The sequence below is a fragment of the Geotrypetes seraphini genome, chromosome 1 (assembly GCF_902459505.1).
Source record: "Geotrypetes seraphini chromosome 1, aGeoSer1.1, whole genome shotgun sequence".
Classification (NCBI taxonomy): domain Eukaryota; kingdom Metazoa; phylum Chordata; class Amphibia; order Gymnophiona; family Dermophiidae; genus Geotrypetes; species Geotrypetes seraphini.
Genome location: NC_047084.1, coordinates 472,724,126 through 472,748,765, shown reverse-complemented (window position 1 = coordinate 472,748,765; position 24,640 = coordinate 472,724,126). Strand labels below are relative to the sequence as shown.

General features: G+C 43.1%; 1 protein-coding gene across 1 annotated transcript in view; it reads right to left on the bottom strand.

Moving 5' to 3' along the window:
* TRPM3 (transient receptor potential cation channel subfamily M member 3) overlaps positions 1-24,640 on the bottom strand; it is a 492,536-nt gene that overhangs the window by 26,823 nt on the left and 441,073 nt on the right. Inside the window, exon 21 of the mRNA XM_033962555.1 lies at positions 739-913. Within this exon, the coding sequence (XP_033818446.1) occupies positions 739-913 (175 nt within the window). The remainder of the gene's footprint in view (positions 1-738; positions 914-24,640) is intronic.

Sequence of the window (24,640 nt, the reverse complement as noted above, 5' to 3'; positions counted from 1 at the left end):
ATAGTACTGACCTTTGCACTAGCTGTCCCAGCAGGCTACTCCTCCTTGCAGCCGTGCCATGCCTTTAAACCACTCCTACCCACGTTAAGTAGCTAGTGCAATCTTCTTACCAGTCTGGCTGGTTTTAACGCATGGCAGCCGTTAGCATGGGTCCATATGAACCTCTATTGCATAGTAACAGCTGTGCTAGCTACTTAATACAGCGCAGTGAAAGAGTCTCTGTATTTCCTGAAATAGCCAGTGAACGGAAGAATGGGATCAAAGCGATTTACAATATAACTCAATTCAAATTATGAAAAGAACTCCATTTAAATAGAAAAGAAAAAAAAAAAAAGAATAACATTTCTAATACATAATATCCTATAATATCCAAATTAATAAACAAAATTAATTAATTAATACAAATTTAAAAAATTATAAAATATATAAATGATAAAAATGTATAAATGCAGACTGCATTAAAGTCTTGATCTATAAAGATGGCTCTGAAATACCTTCCTTTCACTTTTTTATTCTTCTGATTATTAAAAATAAAAGGTAGGCTGAATGCTAATGCACAGTTTTACTTTTATGTTTCATGCGATTTAGTTTTGGAAACGGACAAAGTCGGTCTTCCTTATCCTGAGCCATCTCTTGTTGGACATTGTTGGACATTGAAATCATCTTATAGGACATCATCTGATCAAAATTAGATAGCTGAAAAAGAAGCTAGAATATTTTTTTAAAAAACCTGCTTACGGTCTATCTGGTCTGCAAACACTTCTCCATAGATCATCCAGTAGGGCATGTAAAAAATATTCTTAGCCAGCCTCCAGGAAGGTTCCTCAGTAGGAAAGAGAATCGCCTGTCTTGCCACCCCAAAGCTCATCAAGACAACTAACATGATGATGACAAAGTACATCATATCTATCATCTATGAAAGGAGAAAAGAGGAAAAAATAGAAATAGAAGACAATTATACAGGGCTCTTTTGATATAAAGAAGAGTACATAGTAAATGATGGCAGATAAATACCTAAATGGTCCATCCAGTCTGCCCATAAATCATACCCATAAAAAAAATACATGATTAGATTAACTTGTCTCTTCTTTGATATTTCTGGGCCATAGACTGTAAAGTCTGGTATTGTCCTAGGTTCCAAATGCTGAAGTTGCCGTCCAAGCTCACTCCAGCCTATCCAACCATCCCGTTTGCAGGATATCTACTGTAAAGTCTGGCCAGTAACATCCTCATGTTCCATATTAGTGGAGTTCACATTGATGCCCACCTCAGCCCACCCCACCCCAGCCCATCCTATACCAAATTTAAAAGTAAGCTGACAGAATTTACAGCTTGAGTCGTTTATTCCTTCCAGGAACTGAAATGGATATTATTATTATGAACAAACTACTATGTAAATATTTATAGGAAAATACAGTTTCATCCTATGAACAGCTGAAAAACTGTAGCATGCAATAAAAATTTACAGTGGGTGTCACTAGCGGAAATGCAGCTCTAGAGAAAGTCATGCACATGGCACTTCTTACTTTTTAAGAGGCAGCACTAGAGTGGTTTATTACTCTAGTATGACAAACACAACGGAGAATCAACTTGAGGTTAGAGCGGAAAAAGTGTGCGAGTAATCTTTTGATGTGACCCATAATTTGAAGATAATTTTCACTTTGGTTGAATTATGTAACAAGGATACGACCAGAGGAGAATTGAATATTAGGTTCCAAATTTGCATTCAGACTCCTGATGCAGGCCTTGTGGGCCAAAACACGTATGTGTTGAGTCTTTATTCAGTGGTGTACCAGGGGGGGGAGGGCAGTCTGCCCTGGGTGCACACCCCAAGGGGGTGCATAGCTGGCCACCCACCGGGAAATAGGCTGCCGCCGGGGAAAGGCTGCCACTGCCACCATCAGGAACAGGCCGGCACCGAGTTCTCTCTACTTTTCTTCCCCGAGGGGCCGACCAACTCTCGCCACCCAACTTCAATTCTGATGTCGGAGAGGACGTTCTGGGCCTGCCAATCGCTGCCTGGCTGGCCCAGAACATCCTCTCCAACGTTAGAATTGACGTTGGGCGGCGAGAGTTGTCAGCCTCGTAGGGAAGAAAAGCAGGGAGAGAGAACTCGGCGCCGGCCTGTTCCTGATGGCAGCAGTGGCAGCCTATCCCCGTCGGCGGTGGCAGCAGCTTGTTTCCCAATGGTGGTGGCATGGTGGAGGGCAGGGAGAAAGAAAGGGGGGGACAGAGAGCCAAAAAGAAAGAAAGGGGGCAGGATGAAACAAAGAAAGAAAGAAAAAAAATGGGGCACGGAGAGAAAGACAGACATAGAGAAAGAAAGGGGGCATGGAGAGAGAAAGAAAGAAGGGGGCAGGGTGAAAGAAAGAAATGGGGCACGGAGAGAGAGAGAAAGACAGACATAGAGAAAGAATGGGGGCATGGAGAGAGAAAGAAAGAAGGGGGCAGGGTGAAAGAAAGAAAGAAATGGGGCACGGAGAGAGAGAGAGAGACAGACATAGAGAAAGAAAGGGGGCATGGAGAGAGAAAGAAAGTAGGGGGCATGGTGAAAGAAAGAAATGGGGCACGGAGAGAGAGAGAGAAGGACAGACATACAGAAAGAAAGGGGGCAAGAGGAGAGACAGAAAGAAGGGGGCGGGGTGAAATAAAGAAAAAGTTTGGGAGGGAATGAGGTCTGGAGGAGAGGAAGCATACAGGAGGCTGAAAGAAGGGAAGAAATATTGGATGCACAGTCAGAAGAATAAAGTGCAACCAGAGACTGATGAAATTACCAAACAAAGGTAGGAAAAATGATTTTATTTTCAATTTAGTGATCAAAATGTGTCCGTTTTGAGAATTTATATATGCTGTCTATATTTTGCACTATGGCCCCCTTTTACTAAACCGCAATAGCGTTTTTTAGCACAGGGAGCCTATGAGCGTCGAGAGCAGCGTGGGGCATTCAGTGCAGCTCCCTGCACTTAAAACCACTATCGTGGTTTAGTAAAAATGGAGGGGGTATATTTGTCTATTTTTGTATAGTTGTTACTGAGGTGACATTGCATAAAGTCATCTGCCTTGACCTCTTTGAAAACCCGCGGAATATAAATGATAATTAACATTTTCTCTGCGTACAGTGTGCTTTGTGTTTTTAAAATTTTATTGTTGGTAGATCATTTTGACTTGGCCACGAAGGTAAGGGGGAGGAAGGGAGGGGAGCTGCTGAAAGACATCTAGTAATCCTTGCAGGCTTGACTGTGCAGGGAATTATTTTTGTAAAATCATGTTTTGTTATGTGACAGGCAATATTTAGACTTTAATTTCTATGAATGAATAGAATGAAAATGATATAAAATTACTTGCTTGTTTTTATATGCGTGCGCTGAAGGAAAGTGGAGAGAGAGTGGGCTGAGGACGCTGAAGGGAAATGGGGAAGAGAGAGTGGGGAGAAGACGCTGATTTATAAATTGACAATTGTACAGAATATTATTTCTTTTTATACTTTAATTTAATAAGTTCAATATAAAACAATTCAAGGCTTGTGTGGATGGAATTATGTGGTTTGCGGGGATGGGGACCGAGCTTACGGGGATTAGTCCAATAAAATGGTATTTTGTTCTCATTATTTGTTTTATTTTTATTTGTTAATTTGTAAAGTGGTGATTGTTATGTATCAGTTTTTTTCAAATTTACATCTACTGTCTTTATATTTTGCACAGCATTAGAGGACATGTATTACTGTTTTTGTGATGTTGTGGTGTTGCATTGTATGCAGAGTATGGTTTCTTGGCGGTTCAGTTTAACTTTTGTCTACATATTTCTATTTTTAGCTTGTGATTATTCCATATTGGGCGAGGGTGTATCTGTCTGTGTGTATGAAAGGGACATGGCTTTCTGATAGCATCGACTGTACAGGATCAATTGACTGTGCAGGATCTGGCTTGTTTAGTTTTACAATGTATGTGTTGGTGTTCTAGTGCTCACTGCAGTGTTTAAGATGCTGCCTTTTCCTAGGTACACTCTTGTGCGATATGTGGATTGTTACCAAAAATCATATTTTTCATATAGATGGGGGGTGGGGTCTAAAAAATAATGTTCCCCGGGTGTCACATATGCTAGGTACGCCACTGTCTTTATTTGGATGAATAAAGAATAATAGCACTTTGTGGTTCCCTTTGCTGTTTACTGTATTATTACTGTAGTAGACACTTCCAAACAGCTAATGTCTGCAACAGCAACTAATCAGAAGGTTACAACACAGCAAATACTTGGTAAGGTCTAATTTGACAACAACCTTTTCACAAGATGGGAAATAAATGTTGAAGTATGAATTGGAGAAAAATTCTGGCTAGTTTCATTTATTTTATGCTCATCCTTACTATCTTAGGGGCCCCTTACAATTGCATATGTCTTCCAAGGCTTCTCTTGTGTTAGGTTCTACCAATCTCAAGAGACATGCAATGAATGCCAGTGATGAACAAAAGTTGAACTCAGGCGAAAAAGATAATACAAAATTAATACTCGAAGCAAGACTTAGGGCTCCTTTTACGAAGGTGCGTTAGCATTTTTAACGCACGAACCAGATTAACACGTGCTATAGCGCGCACTAGATGAAAAACTACCGCCTGCTCAAGAGGAGGCGGTAGCGGCTAGTGCGTGCAGCATTGTAGCGCACACTATTCCGCACGTTAGGCCCTAACGCACCTTTGTAAAAGGAGCCCTTAGGTTTAAGGTAAAAATAGGGTAAAAGGGCATAGGATGTACATGTTTAGTTGCATATACAATTTTAAATTAGCACACCTTTTACTAAAAGAAATCATTTTCTGCTTCTTCTAGAAGGGAAAAACCTCACAGGAAAAACTATGCATGAAGAAAGTTGTGTAAGATGCCCTAAAAAAAATGTCAAATTCCAGAATTCTCTTATCATAGAAAATATTGCATAGCAAGATCTTTGTAACATAAACTTTAGCCCCTTAATCATTTAGGGATGGATTAACACTATATTGGGCCTTAGGCAAACATATATTAGTGGGACCCCCCCACTAGGATTTCACCTTCCCCTTCTCCTTGATTTACTTCTTATTTTTCACACACACCCCTCCCCCCCCTCCATTTCACTTTTTCAGAAGTTACAGGGAAAGTGCAGAGCCTATCTGAGGGCATTGTGGCAGTAATACTTTGTGGGTGAGCAGGAGGACCCTGCAAGCACATGCCTCAAATGGAGAGGCTTAATGGTTAGAGCTGGGAAGAATAACCTGAATCACAGTTACTGGATGCTAGGTTTCACCTTGGGAGTTAGCGCCCAAGAAAAGGATCTGGGTATCATTGTAGACAATATAATGAAACCTTCTACCCAATGTGCAGCAGCGGCCGAAAAAGCAAACAGGATGCTAGGAATTACTTTAACAAAGAATGTTATAATGCCCCTGTATCACTTCATGATGCAACCTCATCTGGCGTATTGCGTTCAATTCTGGTCTCCTTATCTCAAGAAAGATATAGTGGTGCTAGAAAAGGTTCAAAGAAGAGCGATCAAGATGATAAAGGGGATGGAACTCCTCTCGTATGAAGAAAGACTAAAACAGTTAGGGCTCTTCAGCTTGGAAAAGAGACGCCTGAAGGGAGATATGATTGAAGTCTACAAAATCCTGAGTGGAGTAGAACGGGTACAAGTGGATTGATTTTTCACTCCGTCAAAAATTACAAAGACTAGGGGGCACTCGATGAAACTGCAGGGAAATCCTTTTTAAACCAATAGGAGGAAATATTTTTTCACTCTGAGAATAGTTAAGCTCTCGAACGCATTGCCAGAGGTTGTGGTAAGAGCGGATAGCATAGTTGGTTTTAAGAAAGGTTTGGAAGTTCCTGGAGGAAAAGTCCATAGTCTGTTACTGAGAAAGACATGGGGGAAGCCACTGCTTGCCCTGAATCTGTAGCATGAAATATTGCTACTCCTTGGGTTTTGGCCATGTATTAGTGACCTGGATTGGCCATCGTGAGAACGGGCTACTGGGCTTGATGGACCATTGGTCTGACCCAGTAAGGCTATTCTTATGTTCTTATGTACCAAGTTACCCAGTTCCAGGAGGAAGACTGAACTAGTCCTGGATTTCTGCAGCTCTATACTAATAAATTATGCGATATGGGGGTTCAACAACTTGATTGTCCAAAAAGTCTCCCTTCTTGGGCTGGGTAACTTGGCAGCTCTGCAGCAGTAACCCAAGAACCAGAGAAGTTGTGCAAGTCATTTTCACCAGCCCCCCCCCCCCCATTGCCTCTAATACAAACTAGAGTTGCCTTAAAGATATATATTTACAAAATGGAAACAGCAAAATAAAAAAATGTCACTTTCTCTGGTGTTTATGAAAGGACTAGATAGAGAAGGTAGCATTAGGATGGTATTCAAAGGAATTTGTCCAGGAAAAGTAATACCTACCTAGGTATGCAGTCCCCAGGCAGAAAACTTCCCTTCATTTTTTACGCACACAAGTACATTGGTGGCAGTGGACTTTCAAGAGAAGACTTTCAAAGGAAGCTCTATATATATGACATAGAAACATACACCAGTGCATGCACTCTCTCAGGAAGTGTTCCTATCTCCACACCATCATGCAAAGTTCTTGCACCTACTGCCATTCTTTTCCACAGCCTGCAGCCAACTCATCACACTTTCTCCCTTTCTTCTGAATTTCCTTATCCCTTTCAACAATCCCGTTCCCTCAGAAAATTCACTGGCTCCACATTTTTTTTTTCCAAAACCCCATACAGGACTCATCCCTTGCAGCTCAGCTCCTCTTTCCTGTGACTACAGCTTCTCTATTGGCTGAACCTACCAAAGACTCTGCACTGGAGGGAGGTTGGGGGTGGGGGGTGGGGGGGATGAGAAGTGAACATTAGAGAGATACACAGGGCTAAACTGTGAAAAATATCCAGATTCTGTAGTTATCATCTGACTTCGAGCCTGGCAATTTACAAATTTGTAGAATCCTAAAAAAAATCCAGACAGTTGGAAAATCCAAGGCTCTTGAGTCCTCAGCACATCTGAAAGGGCGCCCCCCCCTCCTAAACATTTGGGCCCAAGGCATGTACCTAGATTGCCTATGTGTTAATCCGGCTCTGATCACATCAATACTGTAATTATATCAAACAGAGGTGCCAATCCCACACTTTCCCAAGCAAGCTAATCTATAAAAGCCTGAACAGAATTTTAAATCTCTTCAATTCATCTCCCCTCAAATAAATTCTGGCAAGTTATTCCACAGGTTAGAAGCTCCCTAACTAAAGAAGATTAGAGCCCTTCAGCTTGGAAAAGAGACAGCTGAGGGGAAGATATGATTGAAGTCTACAAAATCCTGACTATTGTAGAACGGGTGTAAATGGATCCATGTTTCACTCTCAAAAATTACAAAGACCAGGGTACACGTGATGATGTTACAGGGAAATATTTCTAAAATCAATAGGAGGAAATATTTTTCACTCAGAGAATAGTTAAGCTCTGAAAAGTATTGCCAGAGGTTGTAGTAAGGTCAGTTAATGTATCTGGTTTTAAGAAAGGTTTGGACAATTTCCTGGAGGAAAAGTCCATAGTCTGTTATTGAGACAGACATGGGCAAAGCCACTGCTTGCACTGGATGAGTAGCACAGAATGGTGCTACTATTTGGGGTTTTGCCAGGTACTAGTGACCTGGACTGGCCACTGTGAAGACGAGCTACTGGTCTAACCCAGTAAGGCCATTCTTATGTTCTAACCAAAGACTCTTCTCCTTATCCACTCCCGCCTAAATAAATGAAAAGAGGGAGTAATCCTGAGCAGATCTCAACCACTGACTTGGCACAGAAGGTAACACCAGATGACTTCTTAGATGAAAAGGCTGTCGATTATAATAAGTGGTGAGATAACTTCAAAATCTTAAATTGAGTTCTCTGAAAAACTGGCAGCCAATTAAACTGCATAAACAAATGCCAAATGCAAATGTTTATTGAGTAATTGTAAAAGTAATCTTTCTTTGCTTTCAGAGGAAATCAACTTATTTATCCCAGACTTATTTTTCCAGCAGTTCTGCTCAGCATGACACAGCTGTCATTTAAGAAGACATAGCCCGCTGTGATACCATAGGACCATCTTAATGGCTCATGTAAATTCAAGGTGTCCTGTAAGGCTGAATTCCAGTCACAGGCTGAATTCCAGTCCAGTCCAGGTCTGCCAGCAGTCTTTTCAAAAAAATCTTCAAGGACAGTATGAATAATACCTCCAAGAGCAGCAAAATTTGACTTAAACTATTGCTGAGAATATCTCATAGGTCTAAGATTAGAAGGAGTGGGCAATATAATATAGGTAACTGTAGAGGGGTAGGAAGTGGATGAACTTTAGGTGGGAGTAATTGTATTTCTATTTGCAATTTTTCTAATGCTTTCTAAGCTCATTTCAATTGGTTGTAAAGTTGTAAACCACATTAATTGTTTTAGAAACAGGAATATTGGCCTACATTTAAGGTGCCTATGTTAAAAAAGGACGTGATTCTGGATGTGGCGCGTGCCTGTGATTGACACGCAGCAGGTGCCTTCTGTGGCAGGTACTGCTTCCAGAATCAGGCCCATACTGAGTAAGACTAACAGTTCATCAAGCTCAGTATCCTGTTTCCAACGTGGCCAATCCAGGTCACAAGTACCTGGTGGAATCCTAAAAAGTAACTATAGATTCCATTTTATACAATGAGCAATTCCCTGTTGATGGACAGGCTTATGGTTTATAATTTATCTATTGAAAGTGAGACAATTTATCCAATTTAATCCAACTTCAGGGAGTGGTATTAATTTGATCACATTTGCAAATAATTTGGTAGATGGTGAACCAAATACACCACTTGTTCATTAACTCGTAGGTTTATCTGAGAAATATTGCTGTTTGTTTGGATTTATTTTGATAATAAGAGATAATTACAAGAAAGGAACATATTTTGTTAATTATAAAGAGAATAAGGGACTACACGTTAATTCTTAGATACTGTTCCTTGATGTGCTTGTTTTGACTCAAACTGTTTTATAATCCAAAAAGGACCTATAATTTATCTGTAATTTAGGACTTGAGGGAAATTTGACTCACCAGTAGGAACCAGGTGTGGTAATACGAGGGGCTGCTGAAAAGTTCTCAGCCCAACCAAGAAGAGGATGATGTGGAGCCTTGAAACTTACAAGTTATTCCACACTTTTCGTGACACTTTTCATTTCAATGATTTGAAATGAAATGAAAAGTGTGGAGTAACTTGTAAGTTTCATGGCTCCACATCATCCTCTTGGTTGGGCTGAGAACTTTTCAGTGGCCCTTCGTATCTGTTGAGCTCAATTTAATATTAATGATACTTTGTATGCATTTGCATGTGATATATCTTTTATCCCAGGACAAGCAGGCAGCTATTCTTGACTGATGGGTGACGGCACCGACGGAGCCCCGGTACGGACAATTTTAGAGTGATTGCACTCTAAGAACTTGGAAAGTTCTGGCATGCCGCACCGCGCACGCGCGAGTGCCTTCCCGCCCGACAGAGGCGCGCGGTCCCCAGTTTCTTAGTTTCCGCGGAGCTAAGAAGACGCGTTTTTTCAACGGCTGTTGAAAATTTTTTTTTGAACTTGCCTTCCCGCTCGCGTAAACCTTTTTGGCTTTTGCCTCTTTCTTTTTCCTTCATTATTTTCAAAAAAAAAAAAAAAAAAACTTTTGTTTTTTTTATTCAATTTGGCTTTTCCCCTGCGGGGCCCTCTGCCACCATCGAAGCCTCGGCCTTCGATTTGGCTGAAGCGGTGTTCACGTTCATGCCCCCTCAGCCAGGTTTTAAAAAGTGCCAGCGGTGTGCTCGGCCCATATCTCTCACGGACCCACACAACTGGTGCTTAAAGTGTTTGGGTCCTGAGCATCAGGCCTCCACCTGCACCCGCTGTGCCACACTGAAAAAGAGAACATTAAAAAATCGCCAAATACAACAGCGATTACTTTTCGGTGCCGAGATGTCCGATCCCGTTCCATCGACTCCGACTTCGGCACCGGTTCAGTCGGCACCCTCTTCTTCGACGCCGCGAGATTCCGCACCGGCGTCCCAACATGCAGGTAAGCCGGCTAAGAAGCCTTCCCCGCTGGAACGTCCTCCGGTCTCGAGTGCAGTGAGTCCAATCCTGCCGACTGTGAGGCGCCAGCGGAAGCGCTCCGCCCCTATTGAGGTGAGTCCCTCGACATCGGGCTCCTCATCTCCGGGGCGTCGAGCGGCACCGCAGGTACCGCAGAAGAAAAAAGCGGTACCGGTGCCATCCCTTGATGACCGTATTACGGCCATTCTCCAGGAACAGCTCAAGCAGCAATTGCAACAGCTCCTTCCATCGATCCTGGCACCGAACCTTCCGGTGCCGGTCCGCACTGAGCCGGTACCGATAGTGGAGCAACCTATATTGTCGGTATCCACTCCCTCGGTGCCGATTCACTCCACCTCATCGACATCGATGCCAGTCCTTGCGCCGGAGCCGAGAGCTCAGCATCAATCGGTGCAGACTTCGGCTCCGGTACAACCGATTACATCGCCTGGGTCGATGTCGATGAGATCGGGTAAGTCGGTGCGCAAGACCCGGCATGTAGACCCAACTACCCCTGAGTCTCGAGATCGTTCTCCCCATGTCAGGGATCCTGATCTGTGGGGAGATTCAGAAGAGCCTTTTCTCTCTGAAGGAGAATGTTCCTCAGATGAGGAGGAGTCTGCTGTACATGACCCGTCCTCTAAGCATGACACTTCATCTTTCTCCAGTTTCCTGAAAGATATGTGTGATTCTCTGTCTATTCCTTTGGAGGCTGAATCCAAAAAGTCTAAAGCTTTTCTGGACGCCCTAGACTTTGACCAACCTCCAAAGGAATATTTGAAGCTCCCTCTTCACGACATCTTGAGGGAGACTTTTTACAAGAATTTAGAGACTCCCTTAACGGTTCCAGGGGCCCCACATAAGTTAGACTCTCTGTACAAAGTAATTCCCATTCCTGGGTTCGACAAACCACAACTTCCTCATGAATCTTTACTTGTCGAATCCACCCTCAAAAAATCTGCAGGAGCCAGTGTATATGCTTCTGTTCCTCCTGGCAGAGAGGGCAAAGCCATGGATAAATTTGGTAAGAGGCTCTACCAAAATGCAAAGTTGGCAAATAGAGCTGGAAATTATGGCTTTCATTTTTCTTTCTATTTGAAACATCTCCTTACCACCATGGCTTCCTTTGAAAAATACCTTCCTCAACGGAAACAACAATCTTTCCACCATTGCTTGTCTTCTCTGTTTCAGTTGCGTAAGTTCATGGTTAGATCCATTTATGACACCTTCGAACTTACATCCAGAGCGACAGCAATGTCTGTGGCAATGCGTCGCCTGGCCTGGCTTCAGGTATCTGAACTTGATGTTAATCATCAAGATCGGTTAGCCAACACCCCATGCCTAGGGGATGAGCTTTTCGGAGAATCCATGGATTCGACTACTCAAAAGCTGTCGGCTCATGAAACACGTTGGGATACCCTTCTTAAAAATAAGAAAAAGCCTCCCCCAACAAGGCCTTTTAGACAACAGTCAGCCTATCAACGCCGTTTCACAGCTCGGCCATTGCCAACAACTGCTCAGCAACCCAGGCGTCAACGGCAGCAACAGCGTCAGCCTCCCCGGCAACAACAGCAACAACAGCAACAGCAGCCTGTTAAGCCAACTCCACAGCAGAAGACACAACCCTTTTGACTTACTTCTCCAAAGTATAGCCAATACTCCTATATCTGCTCTCCTGCCTCAACCTATAGGAGGTCGTCTTTCTCTGTTCCTCAGCCGGTGGGAAGTTATCACTTCGGACCAATGGGTCCTCAACATCATCCGCCACGGCTACTCTCTCAACTTTCAGACTCTTCCATCCCAAAACCTGCCAAAAGAGTCTGCTTTGAACAGTCCTCAATCTGCCCTCCTCATTCAGGAAGTTCAATCCCTCCTTCTTCTAAACGCTATAGAAGAAGTGCCTCTAGATCAAAAGGGTCAGGGATTCTACTCCCGTTATTTTCTAGTCCCCAAAAAAACAGGAGATCTCAGACCAATTCTAGATCTTCGCGATCTCAACAAACATCTGGTAAAGGAAAAATTCAAGATGCTTTCCTTAGCCATTCTTTATCCTCTTCTCAACCAAGACGACTGGCTATGCTCTCTCGATCTCAAAGAAGCATACACTCACATTCCAATCAATGTAACCTCCAGACAGTATCTCCGTTTCATGATCAATCAATGTCATTACCAGTACAAGGTGCTGCCCTTCGGTCTTGCTTCCTCTCCAAGGGTGTTCACCAAATGTCTCATCGTGGTAGCTGCTTTTCTGCGCTCTCACCACCTTCAGGTATTTCCTTACCTGGACGACTGGTTAATCAAGGCCACATCCGCTCCAGCAGTTCTCCTGGCCACCAACCAAACCATCCAGTTTCTACAAATATTAGGATTCGAGATCAATCTACCCAAGTCTCATCTCATTCCCACTCAAAGACTCCAATTCATTGGAGCAATATTGGACACACTCCTCATGAGAGCATTTCTACCATCCAACCGTCTTCAGACTCTTCAGTCTCTATGTCAGCAAGTACTTCCACAACATTCCATCTCTGCCAAACAAATGATGATACTCTTGGGTCACATGGCATCCACAGTTCATGTTGCACCCCTCGTACGTCTTCACCTGCGAACTCCTCAATGGACCCTTGCTACTCAGTGGTCCCAAGCGACGGATCCTTGCTCACGACACATCTCTGTGACATCATCTCTTCGTCAATCTCTACAATGGTGGTTGGTATCCTCAAATCTATCCAGAGGTCTTCTGTTCCATCAGCCTCCTCATCAACTAGTCATCACCACCGACGCCTCTCCTTATGCATGGGGAGCTCATTTGAACGAGTTCCAGACTCAAGGTCTTTGGACAGCCCAGGAAAAGAAGCATCACATCAATTTCCTGGAACTCAGAGCGATGTTTTATGCCCTCAAGGCCTTCCAACATCTTCTCTTTCCTCAGGTCCTTCTGCTGTGCACGGACAATCAAGTGGCCATGTACTACATCAACAAGCAAGGGGGGACAGGCTCTCGCCTCTTGTGCCAGGAAGCACAGAAGATCTGGACTTGGGCCATAGATCACCATCTCTTCCTGAAAGCTATCTACATTCAGGGAGAACAGAATTCCTTAGCGGACAAGCTCAGCAGAATTCTCCAACCTCACGAGTGGACACTCGATCCTGTAACTCTACAGTCTATCTTTGCTCAATGGGGCACTCCTCAGATAGACCTCTTTGCAGCTCCTCACAATCACCAGCTGCCCCTATTCTGCTCCAGACTCTACTCTCCTCACCGTCTGGCAACGGATGCATTTCTCCTCGATTGGTCAAATCTGTTCCTGTACGCTTTCCCTCCTCTGCCTCTCATGTTGAGAACCTTATTCAAGCTCAAGAGGGAACGAGCCACCATGATTCTGATTGCTCCGAGGTGGCCCAGGCAACATTGGTTCTCCCTTCTACTTCAACTCAGTTCCAGGGAACCTTTTCTTCTTCCACTGTATCCTTCTCTGCTTACACAGCATCAGGAGACCCTTCTACATCCCAACCTCCAGTCTCTGCACCTGACGGCTTGGTATCTCTCGGGCTGACTTCTCATGATACGCTTTTGTCTCAGCCCGTTCGTTCCATTCTAGATGCCTCCAGGAAGCCAGCCACTCTGCAATGTTACCATCAGAAGTGGACGAGATTTTCTTCCTGGTGCCTTCTTCATCATCTTGATCCGACTTCCCTGGCAGTAGAGACGTTGTTGGATTATTTGCTTTCTTTGTCTGACTCTGGCCTTAAGTCTTCTTCCATCAGAGTCCACCTCAGTGCCATTGCTGCTTTTCATGAGCCGATCCATGGAAAACTTCTATCAGCTCATCCCCTGGTGTCCAAGTTCATGCGGGGTCTTTTTAATGTGAAACCACCTCTTAAAGCCCCTCCTGTTATCTGGGATCTCAATGTGGTTCTTTCCGCCTTGATGAAGCCTCCATTTGAACCTTTGGCTACCGCTTCTTTCAAGTTTCTCACTTGGAAGGTACTTTTTCTTATTGCTCTTACCTCTGCCAGAGGGTCAGTGAGCTTCATGCACCTGGTTGCAGATCCACCTTTTTACGGTCTTTTCACCATGACAAGGTGGTTCTGCGTACACATCCAAAGTTTCTCCCTAAAGGTTGTCTCTGAATTCCATCTCAACCAATCCATTGTTTTGCCTGTTTTCTTTCCAAAACCTCATTCTCATTCTGGGGAACAAGCTCTGCATACTTTGGATTGTAAGAGGGCTCTAGCTTACTATCTAGAGCGTACGAAACCCCACAGATCAGTTCCCCAACTCTTTCTCGTCCTTTGATCCGAATCAATTGGGACGTCCTGTTTCTAAACGTACGTTGTCTAATTGGCTGGGCAGCGTGCATTTCATTTTGTTATGCTCAGACCGGACTGACACTGGAAAGTTCTGTCACGGCCCATAAAGTCCGAGCTATGGCAGCATCTGTAGCTTTCCTCCGTTACACTCCTATTGAGGAAAGCTGCAAGGCTGCTACTTGGTCCTCCAGTCATACTTTTACATCTCATTATTGATCTGAGATGCTTTCTCCAGACGGGATGGACACTTCGGCCAATCTGTTGCAAAATTGTTTTCATAATGGCCAACCTTCCCTCCATCCCTCTTTTTGTAGCTTGGAGGTCACCCATCAGTCAAGAATAGCTGCCTGCTGTCCTGGGAATAAAGCACAGTTACTTACCTGTAACAGGTGTTATCCAGGGACAGCAGGCAGATATTCTTGCGTCCCTCCCACTCTCCCCGGGTTGGGCTCTTAGCTGGCTTATCTTAACTGGGGACCCGCGCGCCTCTGTCTGGGCGGGAAGCACTCGCGCTGTGCGCGGTGCGGCATGCCAGAACTTTTCCAAGTTCTTAGAGTGCAATCACTCTAAAATTGTCCGTACCGGGGGCTCCGTCGGTGCCGTCACCCATCAGTCAAGAATATCTGCCTGCTGTCCCTGGATAACACCTGTTACGGTAAGTAACTGTGCTTTATTGCATGAGCCTGTGTTAATATTAATGTGGAAAAACATACAAGACCATATAGGCTTATGCTGCTTCAACTGCTTAACAAACAACTGCCTCATCCAAAGCAACCTCAACCAGACACAGGCAAAAACACACTCTCCATTCATACCCCCCCCCCCCCGTCAAAGAAGTTAAAACAGGAAAAAAACTACACGATGGCCTCCTAGCCACTCAAGCCACAAAACTAGATAACCAGATCGCTAACCTACTGATAACTACCCCAGACTATAAGATATTCAGAAAAGATTAAAAACCATACTCTTCAGAATTTCCTGAAACCAATCCTGACATGATCACTCTTTACAACTCTTGAAATGACAAAAGATCTAGCTCTCTGCAACTCTAGAAAGGACAATGTTCCTCCAATCGGACAACCTGAAAAAACACAAATGATTTTCCTTAATTTCCCTTTCTTCTAAATTTCTACCTACTCCTCTCCACTTTTTACCATTCAAATACTGACAAATGTTCTACTCTTTATAACTCTTGAAATAACAAATGATCTACTCTTTACAACTTTAGTAATGACAAATATTCTTCCATTGTAACCCCCCTTTCATAAATCTTTTGTAATCCGCCTTGAACCGCAAGGTAATGGCGGAATTGAAATCTCTAATGTAATGTAATGTAAGATGCATTCATGCTGTTTCTGTACATTGACCCCACAGTCTCTTATCACTGAGGCAGTCATTCCTAGCCAGTGGGTGGTCTTTAGAAGGCAATGTGATATGATGGATGGTGGTGTCAAGGCAACCAGAAGGAAGATTGTTGCATTGCACTGATCAGAGGCCTTAGGAAGATGCTGTTAGCATTCAGTATGTTCAGCCATCACAACAAATTATCTCAGCTTTAGGAGCTCAGAAAAGATCTGAGCGGTATGTATGGCCATAGTCATGCCAATATAGGGTATTCTAATTTAGATCTAGGGCATGAACCCAGGGAGAAAGGCATGCACTTGTTTGCAGCTATGCCAATAAAGGCCACGCGAGAGCCTCTTCTGCTTCTTTCAACATTTTGGTTGGAGTATGAGAGGTATCTGAGGAAGGGTGTGGGGGCGCTTTCTTCCATGCTCTCAGAAGAGAGAGGAAACCCTGTCCACAACCAATAGATTACTAAAGAAATGTATATTGATACAAGATATCGATATGGTGTCGCATTAGGATAAAAACTTATATTGAAAAATCTTGCACTGTAACTATGATTAATTTAACCTGTAAACTGTATATTATGGATTTTGGTATTAGATCCCTTGTAAGTGTCGAGTTAGGATAAAAACTTGTACCTGAAAAACTTGTACTGTGTAACTTTGGCAAATTGTAATCTGTTAACTGTTAATATCTCTCCTCGCATCTCTCTCCTTATACACCTCCCAGAGAACTCCGTTCCTCAGATAAGTCGCTCTTAGCGTTACCCTTCTCCTCCACTTGCCAGTTTCAGACTTTGTTCCTCTCATCTAGCTGCCCCCTATGCCTGGAATAAATTAACAAAGTTTGTCCGTCAAGCCCCACCCCTTCCCTTCTTTAAAAGCAGACTGAAAACCCACCTTTCAATTAACCCTATTCCTCTGCCCCTCCACCCAGCCCGCTGATTAACCGTTCCCCTTAACTGTATCCAAGACATCCTGTTTGTCTGTCTTGCCTGTTTAGATTGTAAGCTCTTTTGAGCAGGGACTGTTTTCTTACTCTTTGTGACTCTGTGCAACGCTGTGTACGTCTGGTAGCGTTATAGAAATAAGTAATAGTAGTAGCTGTATATTGTGTATGTTGACCTGTAACCCGTACTGGGCTCTTTGGGGAGGACGGGATAGAAAACAAATTAAATAAATAAATAAATGAATATCCCAGCTTGGGAGCTAGTGGAAAACTGAGGGCCCTGCATGAGTAGTCATGCTGGTGGAGGGCATCCTAGCTTGGCTAAACTATAGAATATCCTTCTCTATCCTTTCCTTCCGCTTTGATTGTAACCACAGAAAGGCAGTATATCAAATCCCATCCCGCCTTCTCTCTGTATTACAGTTCCTCTGGAGTACTGTGTCCAGCACTGGTCGCCGTCCATGAAGAAGGACACAGTACTACTCGGAAGGATCCAGAGAAGAGTGACTGAGATGGTTAAGGGGTTGGAGGGGCTGCCGTACAGCGAAAGATTAGAGAAACCGGGCCTCTTCTCCCTCGAACAGAGGAGATTGAGAGGGACATGATCGAAACATTCAAAATACTGAAGGGAATAGACTTAGTAGAAAAGGACAGGTTGTTCACCCTCTCCAAGGTAGAGAGAACAAGAAGGCACTCTCTAAAGTTGAAAGGGGATAGATTCCGTACGAACGTAAGGAAGTTCTTCACCCAGAGAGTGGTAGAACGCTCTTCCGGAGTCTGTCATAGGGGAAAACACCCTCCAGGGATTCAAGATGAAGTTAGACAAGTCCCTGCTGAACCAGAACATACGCAGGTAGGGCTAGTCTCAGTTGACCAGAGGGCCGCCGCGTGAGCGGACTGCTGAGCATGATGGTAGAGAGAACAAGAAGGCACTCTCTAAAGTTGAAAGGGGATAGATTCCGTACGAACGTAAGGAAGTTCTTCACCCAGAGAGTGGTAGAACGCTCTTCCGGAGTCTGTCATAGAGGAAAACACCCTCCAGGGATTCAAGATGAAGTTAGACAAGTCCCTGCTGAACCAGAACATACGCAGGTAGGGCTAGTCTCAGTTGACCAGAGGGCCGCCGCGTGAGCGGACTGCTGAGCATGATGGACCATTGGTCTGACCCAGCAGCGGCAATTCTTATGTTCTTATGTTCTCTTCTTTTCACTTACATCTTGCTTATCTTGCTTTCCTGTCTATCCTAGAACTCATTCCTTTCTTTCTCTCTTTTCCTGCAGCCAGAACACATGAACAGGTTTTATGATAGGAAAAAATATTGTTGCTCAAATTTGCCCTTCTATAACTTATGCACTTAGGTAGTAGATTCAGCTTTGTCCATGTGATAAGGTATTTTCTGATATTATCATGCATCATTTAGTACATATTATACTATAGTTTAGAAGAGGTAAATAGTTTTTCAATGGAGAAGGGTGGCTAGTGGGGTTCCCCAGGGGCCTGTGCTGGGGAACACATTTATAAACGATAGAGAGATGGGAATAACTAGTGAGATAATTACATTTGCTGATGGCACAAAGTTATTCAGTACTGTTAAATTACAAGAGGATTGTGAAAAATCGCAAGATGACTGTGAGGGAGTCCATAGGATGCTACCCCTCCCCTCACAGTGTCAGAGCCACCTTAAGTTCCATAACCTTTCCCAACAGGGAAGTGACACGGGAGGGGGTGGAACCAGGAAAGCAGCTTCCAGGAGGTATAAAAGGCAGAGCCAGAGTTGGGTTAAGGAAACTCAGGGAAGGAAGAAGTGATCCTCATCATATGCCTTGACTATGTGTAGGGTTACCAGGTTTTCCTTTTGGAATATCCGGACCCCCCTAGACCTGCCCCCAAGCCCCCCCAGTTCCACCCATCCCTGCCCCATCATGCACTAGCCCCCCCCTCCTACCCGACAGCAATTTGATAGAAGCTTTTCAAAGTGCCGGGTTTTGAAAAGCCTCCTCAAAAGAGGATATGTCCGGGAAAATCCGTATGTCTGGTAACCCTAACTATGTGCATCTAGATAACTTGTACTTTGCTTGGAACAGGTAAGCTAAATCTTCTATTGAATATGTGTGAGCCCTATTCTGACGTCTGACTGGGGACAGACCTGGCAACCCAGTAAGAGAAAGTGAGACTTTGCAAACTATGTTTGAGGCACGGCATAATCTAATTATGTAAACCAAATCGAGCCCCTAATTTTAGGAGATGATTCAGTATATAAGACTAAGAGTTAGATTAGATTAGGCAGTCACGGGCCATGGATGATATCTCGGGTCCCGTCAACCGCAGCCCCAACTCAAGACTTTTCCCTCTGAATTAAGAGACTGTTTCCTTTTATTCCTGACCGACGAAGTTACAGGTTACCCCCCAACCCTTGCTCACACTATTACAAGGACCTTACGAGACTGGAAGAATGGGCATCCAAATGGCAGATGGCATTTAATGTGAGAAAGTGCAAACTGATGAATGTGGCACGAGAAACCCACATTAGGAGTTACCGCCCAGGAAAAGAATATAGCTGTCATTGTTGATGATACAATAAAACACTCTGCTCAGTGTGCAGTGGCAACTAAGAAAGCAAATATTTTGCATTTAGGTGGGGAGAAAATTGGTGCCCATCCACCCATTTGGGGCTCCAGCCCCCTCCCCCCAAATTAGCCAGTTGGCTGTGTCACTGAATACATACAAATATATTTGTGATGTACATATCCCAAAGCTAACATAGTATAGTTAATAAATTCAAAATATAACATTTTTTTCTATCTTGTTGTGTGAACGTTTTGTTTTTCCATCATCTTGGTCCCAGTTTCTCGTTCTGATTTTTGTGTATCTTCTAATTCTCTTTCCAGTGTCTGCTGTCCATTTTTTTCTTCTCTCTTGCTCCATTCCTTCCAACATATTGATTTTTCCCTTTCAACTTTCTTCCCTTTTTATTTTCTGCCTCTGTCCACTCAAATCTCACCCTCTTTCTCATCCTCCTTGTTTTTAATTTTTCAGCTACCTATCAATTTTCCATCTTCTCTTATTCTATAGTTCTCCCATTTCCCATCTCACTCCTTTCCCAGCCTCCTATTTCCTTCTATCTATTCCCCATTACCACCACTGTACTCACTGCTCTCTCTCATCCTGTCATCCCCCTTTTGACCTCTTCCACATGGCTCAGCACTTCCCATATCCCCTTCCTCTCTCATCAGGCTATATCTCTCTGTCCCTTTCTCTCCATCCCCTAGCACCTGCTGATTCCACCTCTTTTGCCTCCTATGGGTTCACCTTTCACCCTCTCTTCCCATGGTCCATCGCTCCCTCTCTTTCTGTTCTTCTTCTCTCCCTCCTTGATGCTGAACAATGGGAGGGAAAAAAGAGATGCTGCATCTCTCTTTCCCATCCACCCCAAGACCTAACATTTCTTCCTCCCTCCTCCTTCCATCCCCAGGTCCAATTTTTCTCCCTTTCTCTTTCCAACTGCCCTTCCATCCCATATCTCTCTCTGCCTCCCCGAGGTCCACCATCTCTCCCTTTATCTTATCCTCCTATTCTATATCGTTTCCTCCCTCTACACAACCCCCAGGTCCACCATCTCTGACTTTCTCTTCCCAACTGTCCTCCCTTCAAGTATTTCTTTCTCCTTCCCTTCACAGCACCCAATGTCCAACTTCTCTCACTTTCTCTTCTCTCCCTCCAATCCACCGCCCACCATCTCTCTCTCTCTAGTACTCTCTGTTTCTGGCTCTATAAGTTCTTCCCCTTCACCCCCCCCCCCCCACCACCCCAGTCTGGCACTTCTTTGAAATATGTCCCCTATTCTACTTTAAAAAAAAATAAAAAAATAATAGTTATTTCAGGGGGCTTCTTGGCCTGGCATGTCCTCCCCCTTTTAAGTGCAATGGTCCAACATCATCTTCACCTTCATTCAACTTCTCATTCATTTTAGTTGCAGGGAACTGACAACTATGGCTGCGAATCTGAAATACAGCCTGCAGCCTCCCTCTGTTCTTTCCTTTTGCTATGGTCCACCCAAATGGAAAAAGGAAGTTGTGTCATTGGGGCAGACCACGGCAGAAGGAAAGCAGGGAGGGAAGCTGCAGGCTGCGTTTCAGAATCACTGCTGCAGCTACTAGTTCCTGCAACAAAAATGGATAAGAAGTTGAATGAAGAGTGAAGGGGTTGTCAGACCGGCTTGGGTTCCCCATAACCTTGGGTCCCAGGGCAGCTGCCCTGTTTGCTCTGCTCCCCCCCTGCCTAACATTGGCCCTGTTTAGAACATAAATCTATTAGTAGTTTTGTAACTTCCATTTAGAAATTTTTGAATGGGCAGACATTGAAGGAATGCCATTGATAAGACGGGCTTATTTTATTCTATTAATACATAATGAGAAACACTGGTCAGATTGTCAGAAAAAGTTTTGTCCATTAATCTTTCCCAGAAGAACTTTTTCTAAATAGTCTAAATGCTTGCAACAAAAACTAATTTTCCCCACCCAAGATGTATTTTTTTTTCTATCAAATAACATAACAGCAAAACAATATTTTGGGAATAAAACCTCTGAGAGTACTGCAAAGAGCTAAAAATACACATCCTGGAAATATTACATCTGTGACTAACCAGAATCAGGTTTCTAACATAGTGTTCTGTCAGACTGCTGAAATCAAGAGAAGATTGTTTTTGATGAATGAATAACACTTGTAATTAAAAACTTTATTACAGTTGGACAGCATAAATTTTCATCTAAATTCATGTCACATATCTCCTAGTTGCTGCTGGTAATCTTGTATCATGTATACCTGTATCCTTTTATAAGCAAAGTACTGAGATTGCCCTCAGTTAATTCCCAATGGTAGACTAAGTCGTTATTGATTGATTGTAGTGCTGATTTTGATTATTAATGTATGTATAATTTTCTGCACTCTGTATTATCCTTGAAAATTTAATAAAGATAAAAAAAAATAATAAAAATGATCACCTAGATTTTCTCTACATACTGTATTAGTTCAGTATGACGGAGACAATAGAAGACACCAAGGGCAAAGTCTGGGGAACAATCTCAATGACACGGTAAGAAAATCAGTCACAAAACTGGCAAGAAAGAGAAAAAAGTCAAAGGAGTTCTTCGAAGAAACTCAGAAAAAATGAGGGACTGAACTCCATTCCCAGCAACAGACCAAGGGCTAGATTCAATAAGCAAACCAATTGTGTACCGATCGGTTTGCGACCCCTTTGCGACATGATTTTCCTCCGGCCCGATTCACTAACCTCTGTCCCGATCATCCTCTGATCCGATCCGATCTGCACTTGTGTATCAGTCCACGAGATCGTTTTTCTGTCCAGTTATATTCCGTATGGTATCCCAGAATGTGGTTTATAAAACTTTAGGGGGGGTGGGAGATGGTCTTTTATGTGATTGGTGGGAGGGGGGATCTTTTATGTGATTGGTTGGTTGGGGGGTCTTTATTGTTTATTGTTGTATTGATACTGATTGAGTATAAGTGCTTAATTGTTTATTGTTATGACTAGTCTTATAGCCCGTTACATTATAGCTGGTCCGATTTCCCAATTCTAGTCTGGTCGGATATGAACCGACTCTACAATAAATACAGCCATGCTTCCAGTGACCTAAATAATTGCCCCACCTACATATTATCAAACGCCTCCACCACATTCAAAACCAACTTCATGCTATGGATTCAAACCACATTGACAGAAGGCCAATTCCCACAGGACCTAGGAGAGATCTTAATCACTCCAATCATAAAGGATCACAAAGGCCCAATAGATAGCCCTTCCAACTACAGACCTATCGCTTCAATACCATTGTACGTTAAAATAATAGAAGGCCTAGTGGCACAATACCTCACCGAATATCTGGAAAAACATAACCTACTCCACCCCTCACAATCAGGATTCCGAACTAACCATAGTACAGAAACACTACTTGTCACATTACTAGATACAGCCCGACAACACATCAGTAAAGGAAAAATGATATTAATACAATTAGACCTCTCCGCAGCATTTGACCTAGTTGACCACACCTTATTACTACAAATTCTCGACGCCATAGGAATCTCAGGCAAGGTCTACAAATGGTTTCAGGGGTTCCTCAAATCTAGAACCTACAGGGTAAAATACAATGATATCAAATCAGAACCATGGACAAATCCCTGCGGAGTTCCACAAGGATCACCTCTCTCACCTACGCTCTTCAACCTCTTTATCTCCTCCCTAGGAGCCACTTTAGATACCCTAGATGTCACATCTTTCAGCTATGCTGATGACATCACCATAATCCTCCCCTTCGACCCATCAGAGACCACCACCACAACAAAGCTAGAAACAACCTTAGACACAGTAGAAAAATGGATGATGGATCACAAACTAAAACTAAATTCTGAAAAAACAAAATTCCTTTTACTCGAAAAAGCCCAAACTCCTACCATCACTGAACTGAAAATCAAAAATACCAAATACCCAATACAACCCGAACTAAAACTCCTAGGAGTTACGATAGACAGATGTTGCACAATGCAGCCCCAGATCAACAAAACAACCCAGAAAGCTTTTCTAACTATGAGAAATCTCCGTAAAATCAGAAAATTCTTTGACCAAGCACAATTTAGACTAATCGTCCAATCCCTAGTCTTAGGTCTGCTGGATTATTGCAACTCCCTATATCTTCCTTGTCCAGCCACTATGATAAAACAACTCCAGACCATACAAAACACCGCCCTCAAATTGATCTACTCACTCAAAAAATATGATCACATAACAACTGCCTTCTTAGACTCTCACTGGCTACCCATACAAGCACGAATCCAATTCAAATTCCACTGCCTGATATTCAAAGCATTACACGGCTCTTCCCCCTCCTATCTAAACAACCGCTTAAACCAAATCTCCACCTCAAGACACAGAAGAACCTCGAACCCTTTCACCTTCCCCCCACTCAAAGGCACACAACGCAAGAAAATGTTTGACAACCTTCTGGCAACACAAGCAGCAAAAATCAACCATTCCATCTCGAATCTTATGACAATATCAGACAACTTCAAAACATTCAGAAAAGAAATCAAAACCCTGCTTTTCAAAAAATTTATCCAAATATCTTAACCCCTCCTCTTTTACCTCCAGAAGATTCACCTACCTTCAGATAAACTTCCCCCAAATTACCCACCTTAACACCTTCCAATTAAACAAATACCATAAATAGATTGTAACCTACCCTCTCTAACTGCATTCCATATGTATTTTTTATACATTTCTTCACTGTCAGTTTAATTTCCATCCTATAAGTTCATATAGAATTTTTCTTTTTTCAACCATCTTTATTTTCTCTTCTTTATTAATTTCCAGGTACTTTAGTTAGATTGTGAGCCTTCGGGACAGTAAGGGAATTTTTTAAGTACCTTCTTACTTCTCATTTATAATCTTAATGTAAACTTTCTTCAAACGGATGTAGCGGTATATAAGAAATAAATTACATTACATTACATTAACAGGTGCTAGAATATATGTGTGTGTGTCTGTCTTTTTTATTTTTTCTCTCTCCTTAGCCGCTTTCCACTACCACCCCTTGCCTGCTCCCCCTGTCCATTCTCCCTTCCTTTTACCTCCTGTGTCCTCCACTACCCCATCTATGTGCACTATGTCTTTGGATGAATGGGAGAAGCTTTGGTTTCATTCAGAACACAGAACCATTCCAAATTCTACATCCAATCAGAAACTCTTCCACATAACATGCCTAGAAGTTGAACAAATGATTTTTACAGTTGAGTGAAATTTCAGGAGTAATTTATTCCAGGGCTGGGTCGGATTTGGCAAGACTGAACTTGGTCTTTGGCCCGATTTACAAATGCTACTATTTGAATGAACAGGTCGGCTTTTGGACAATTGTATT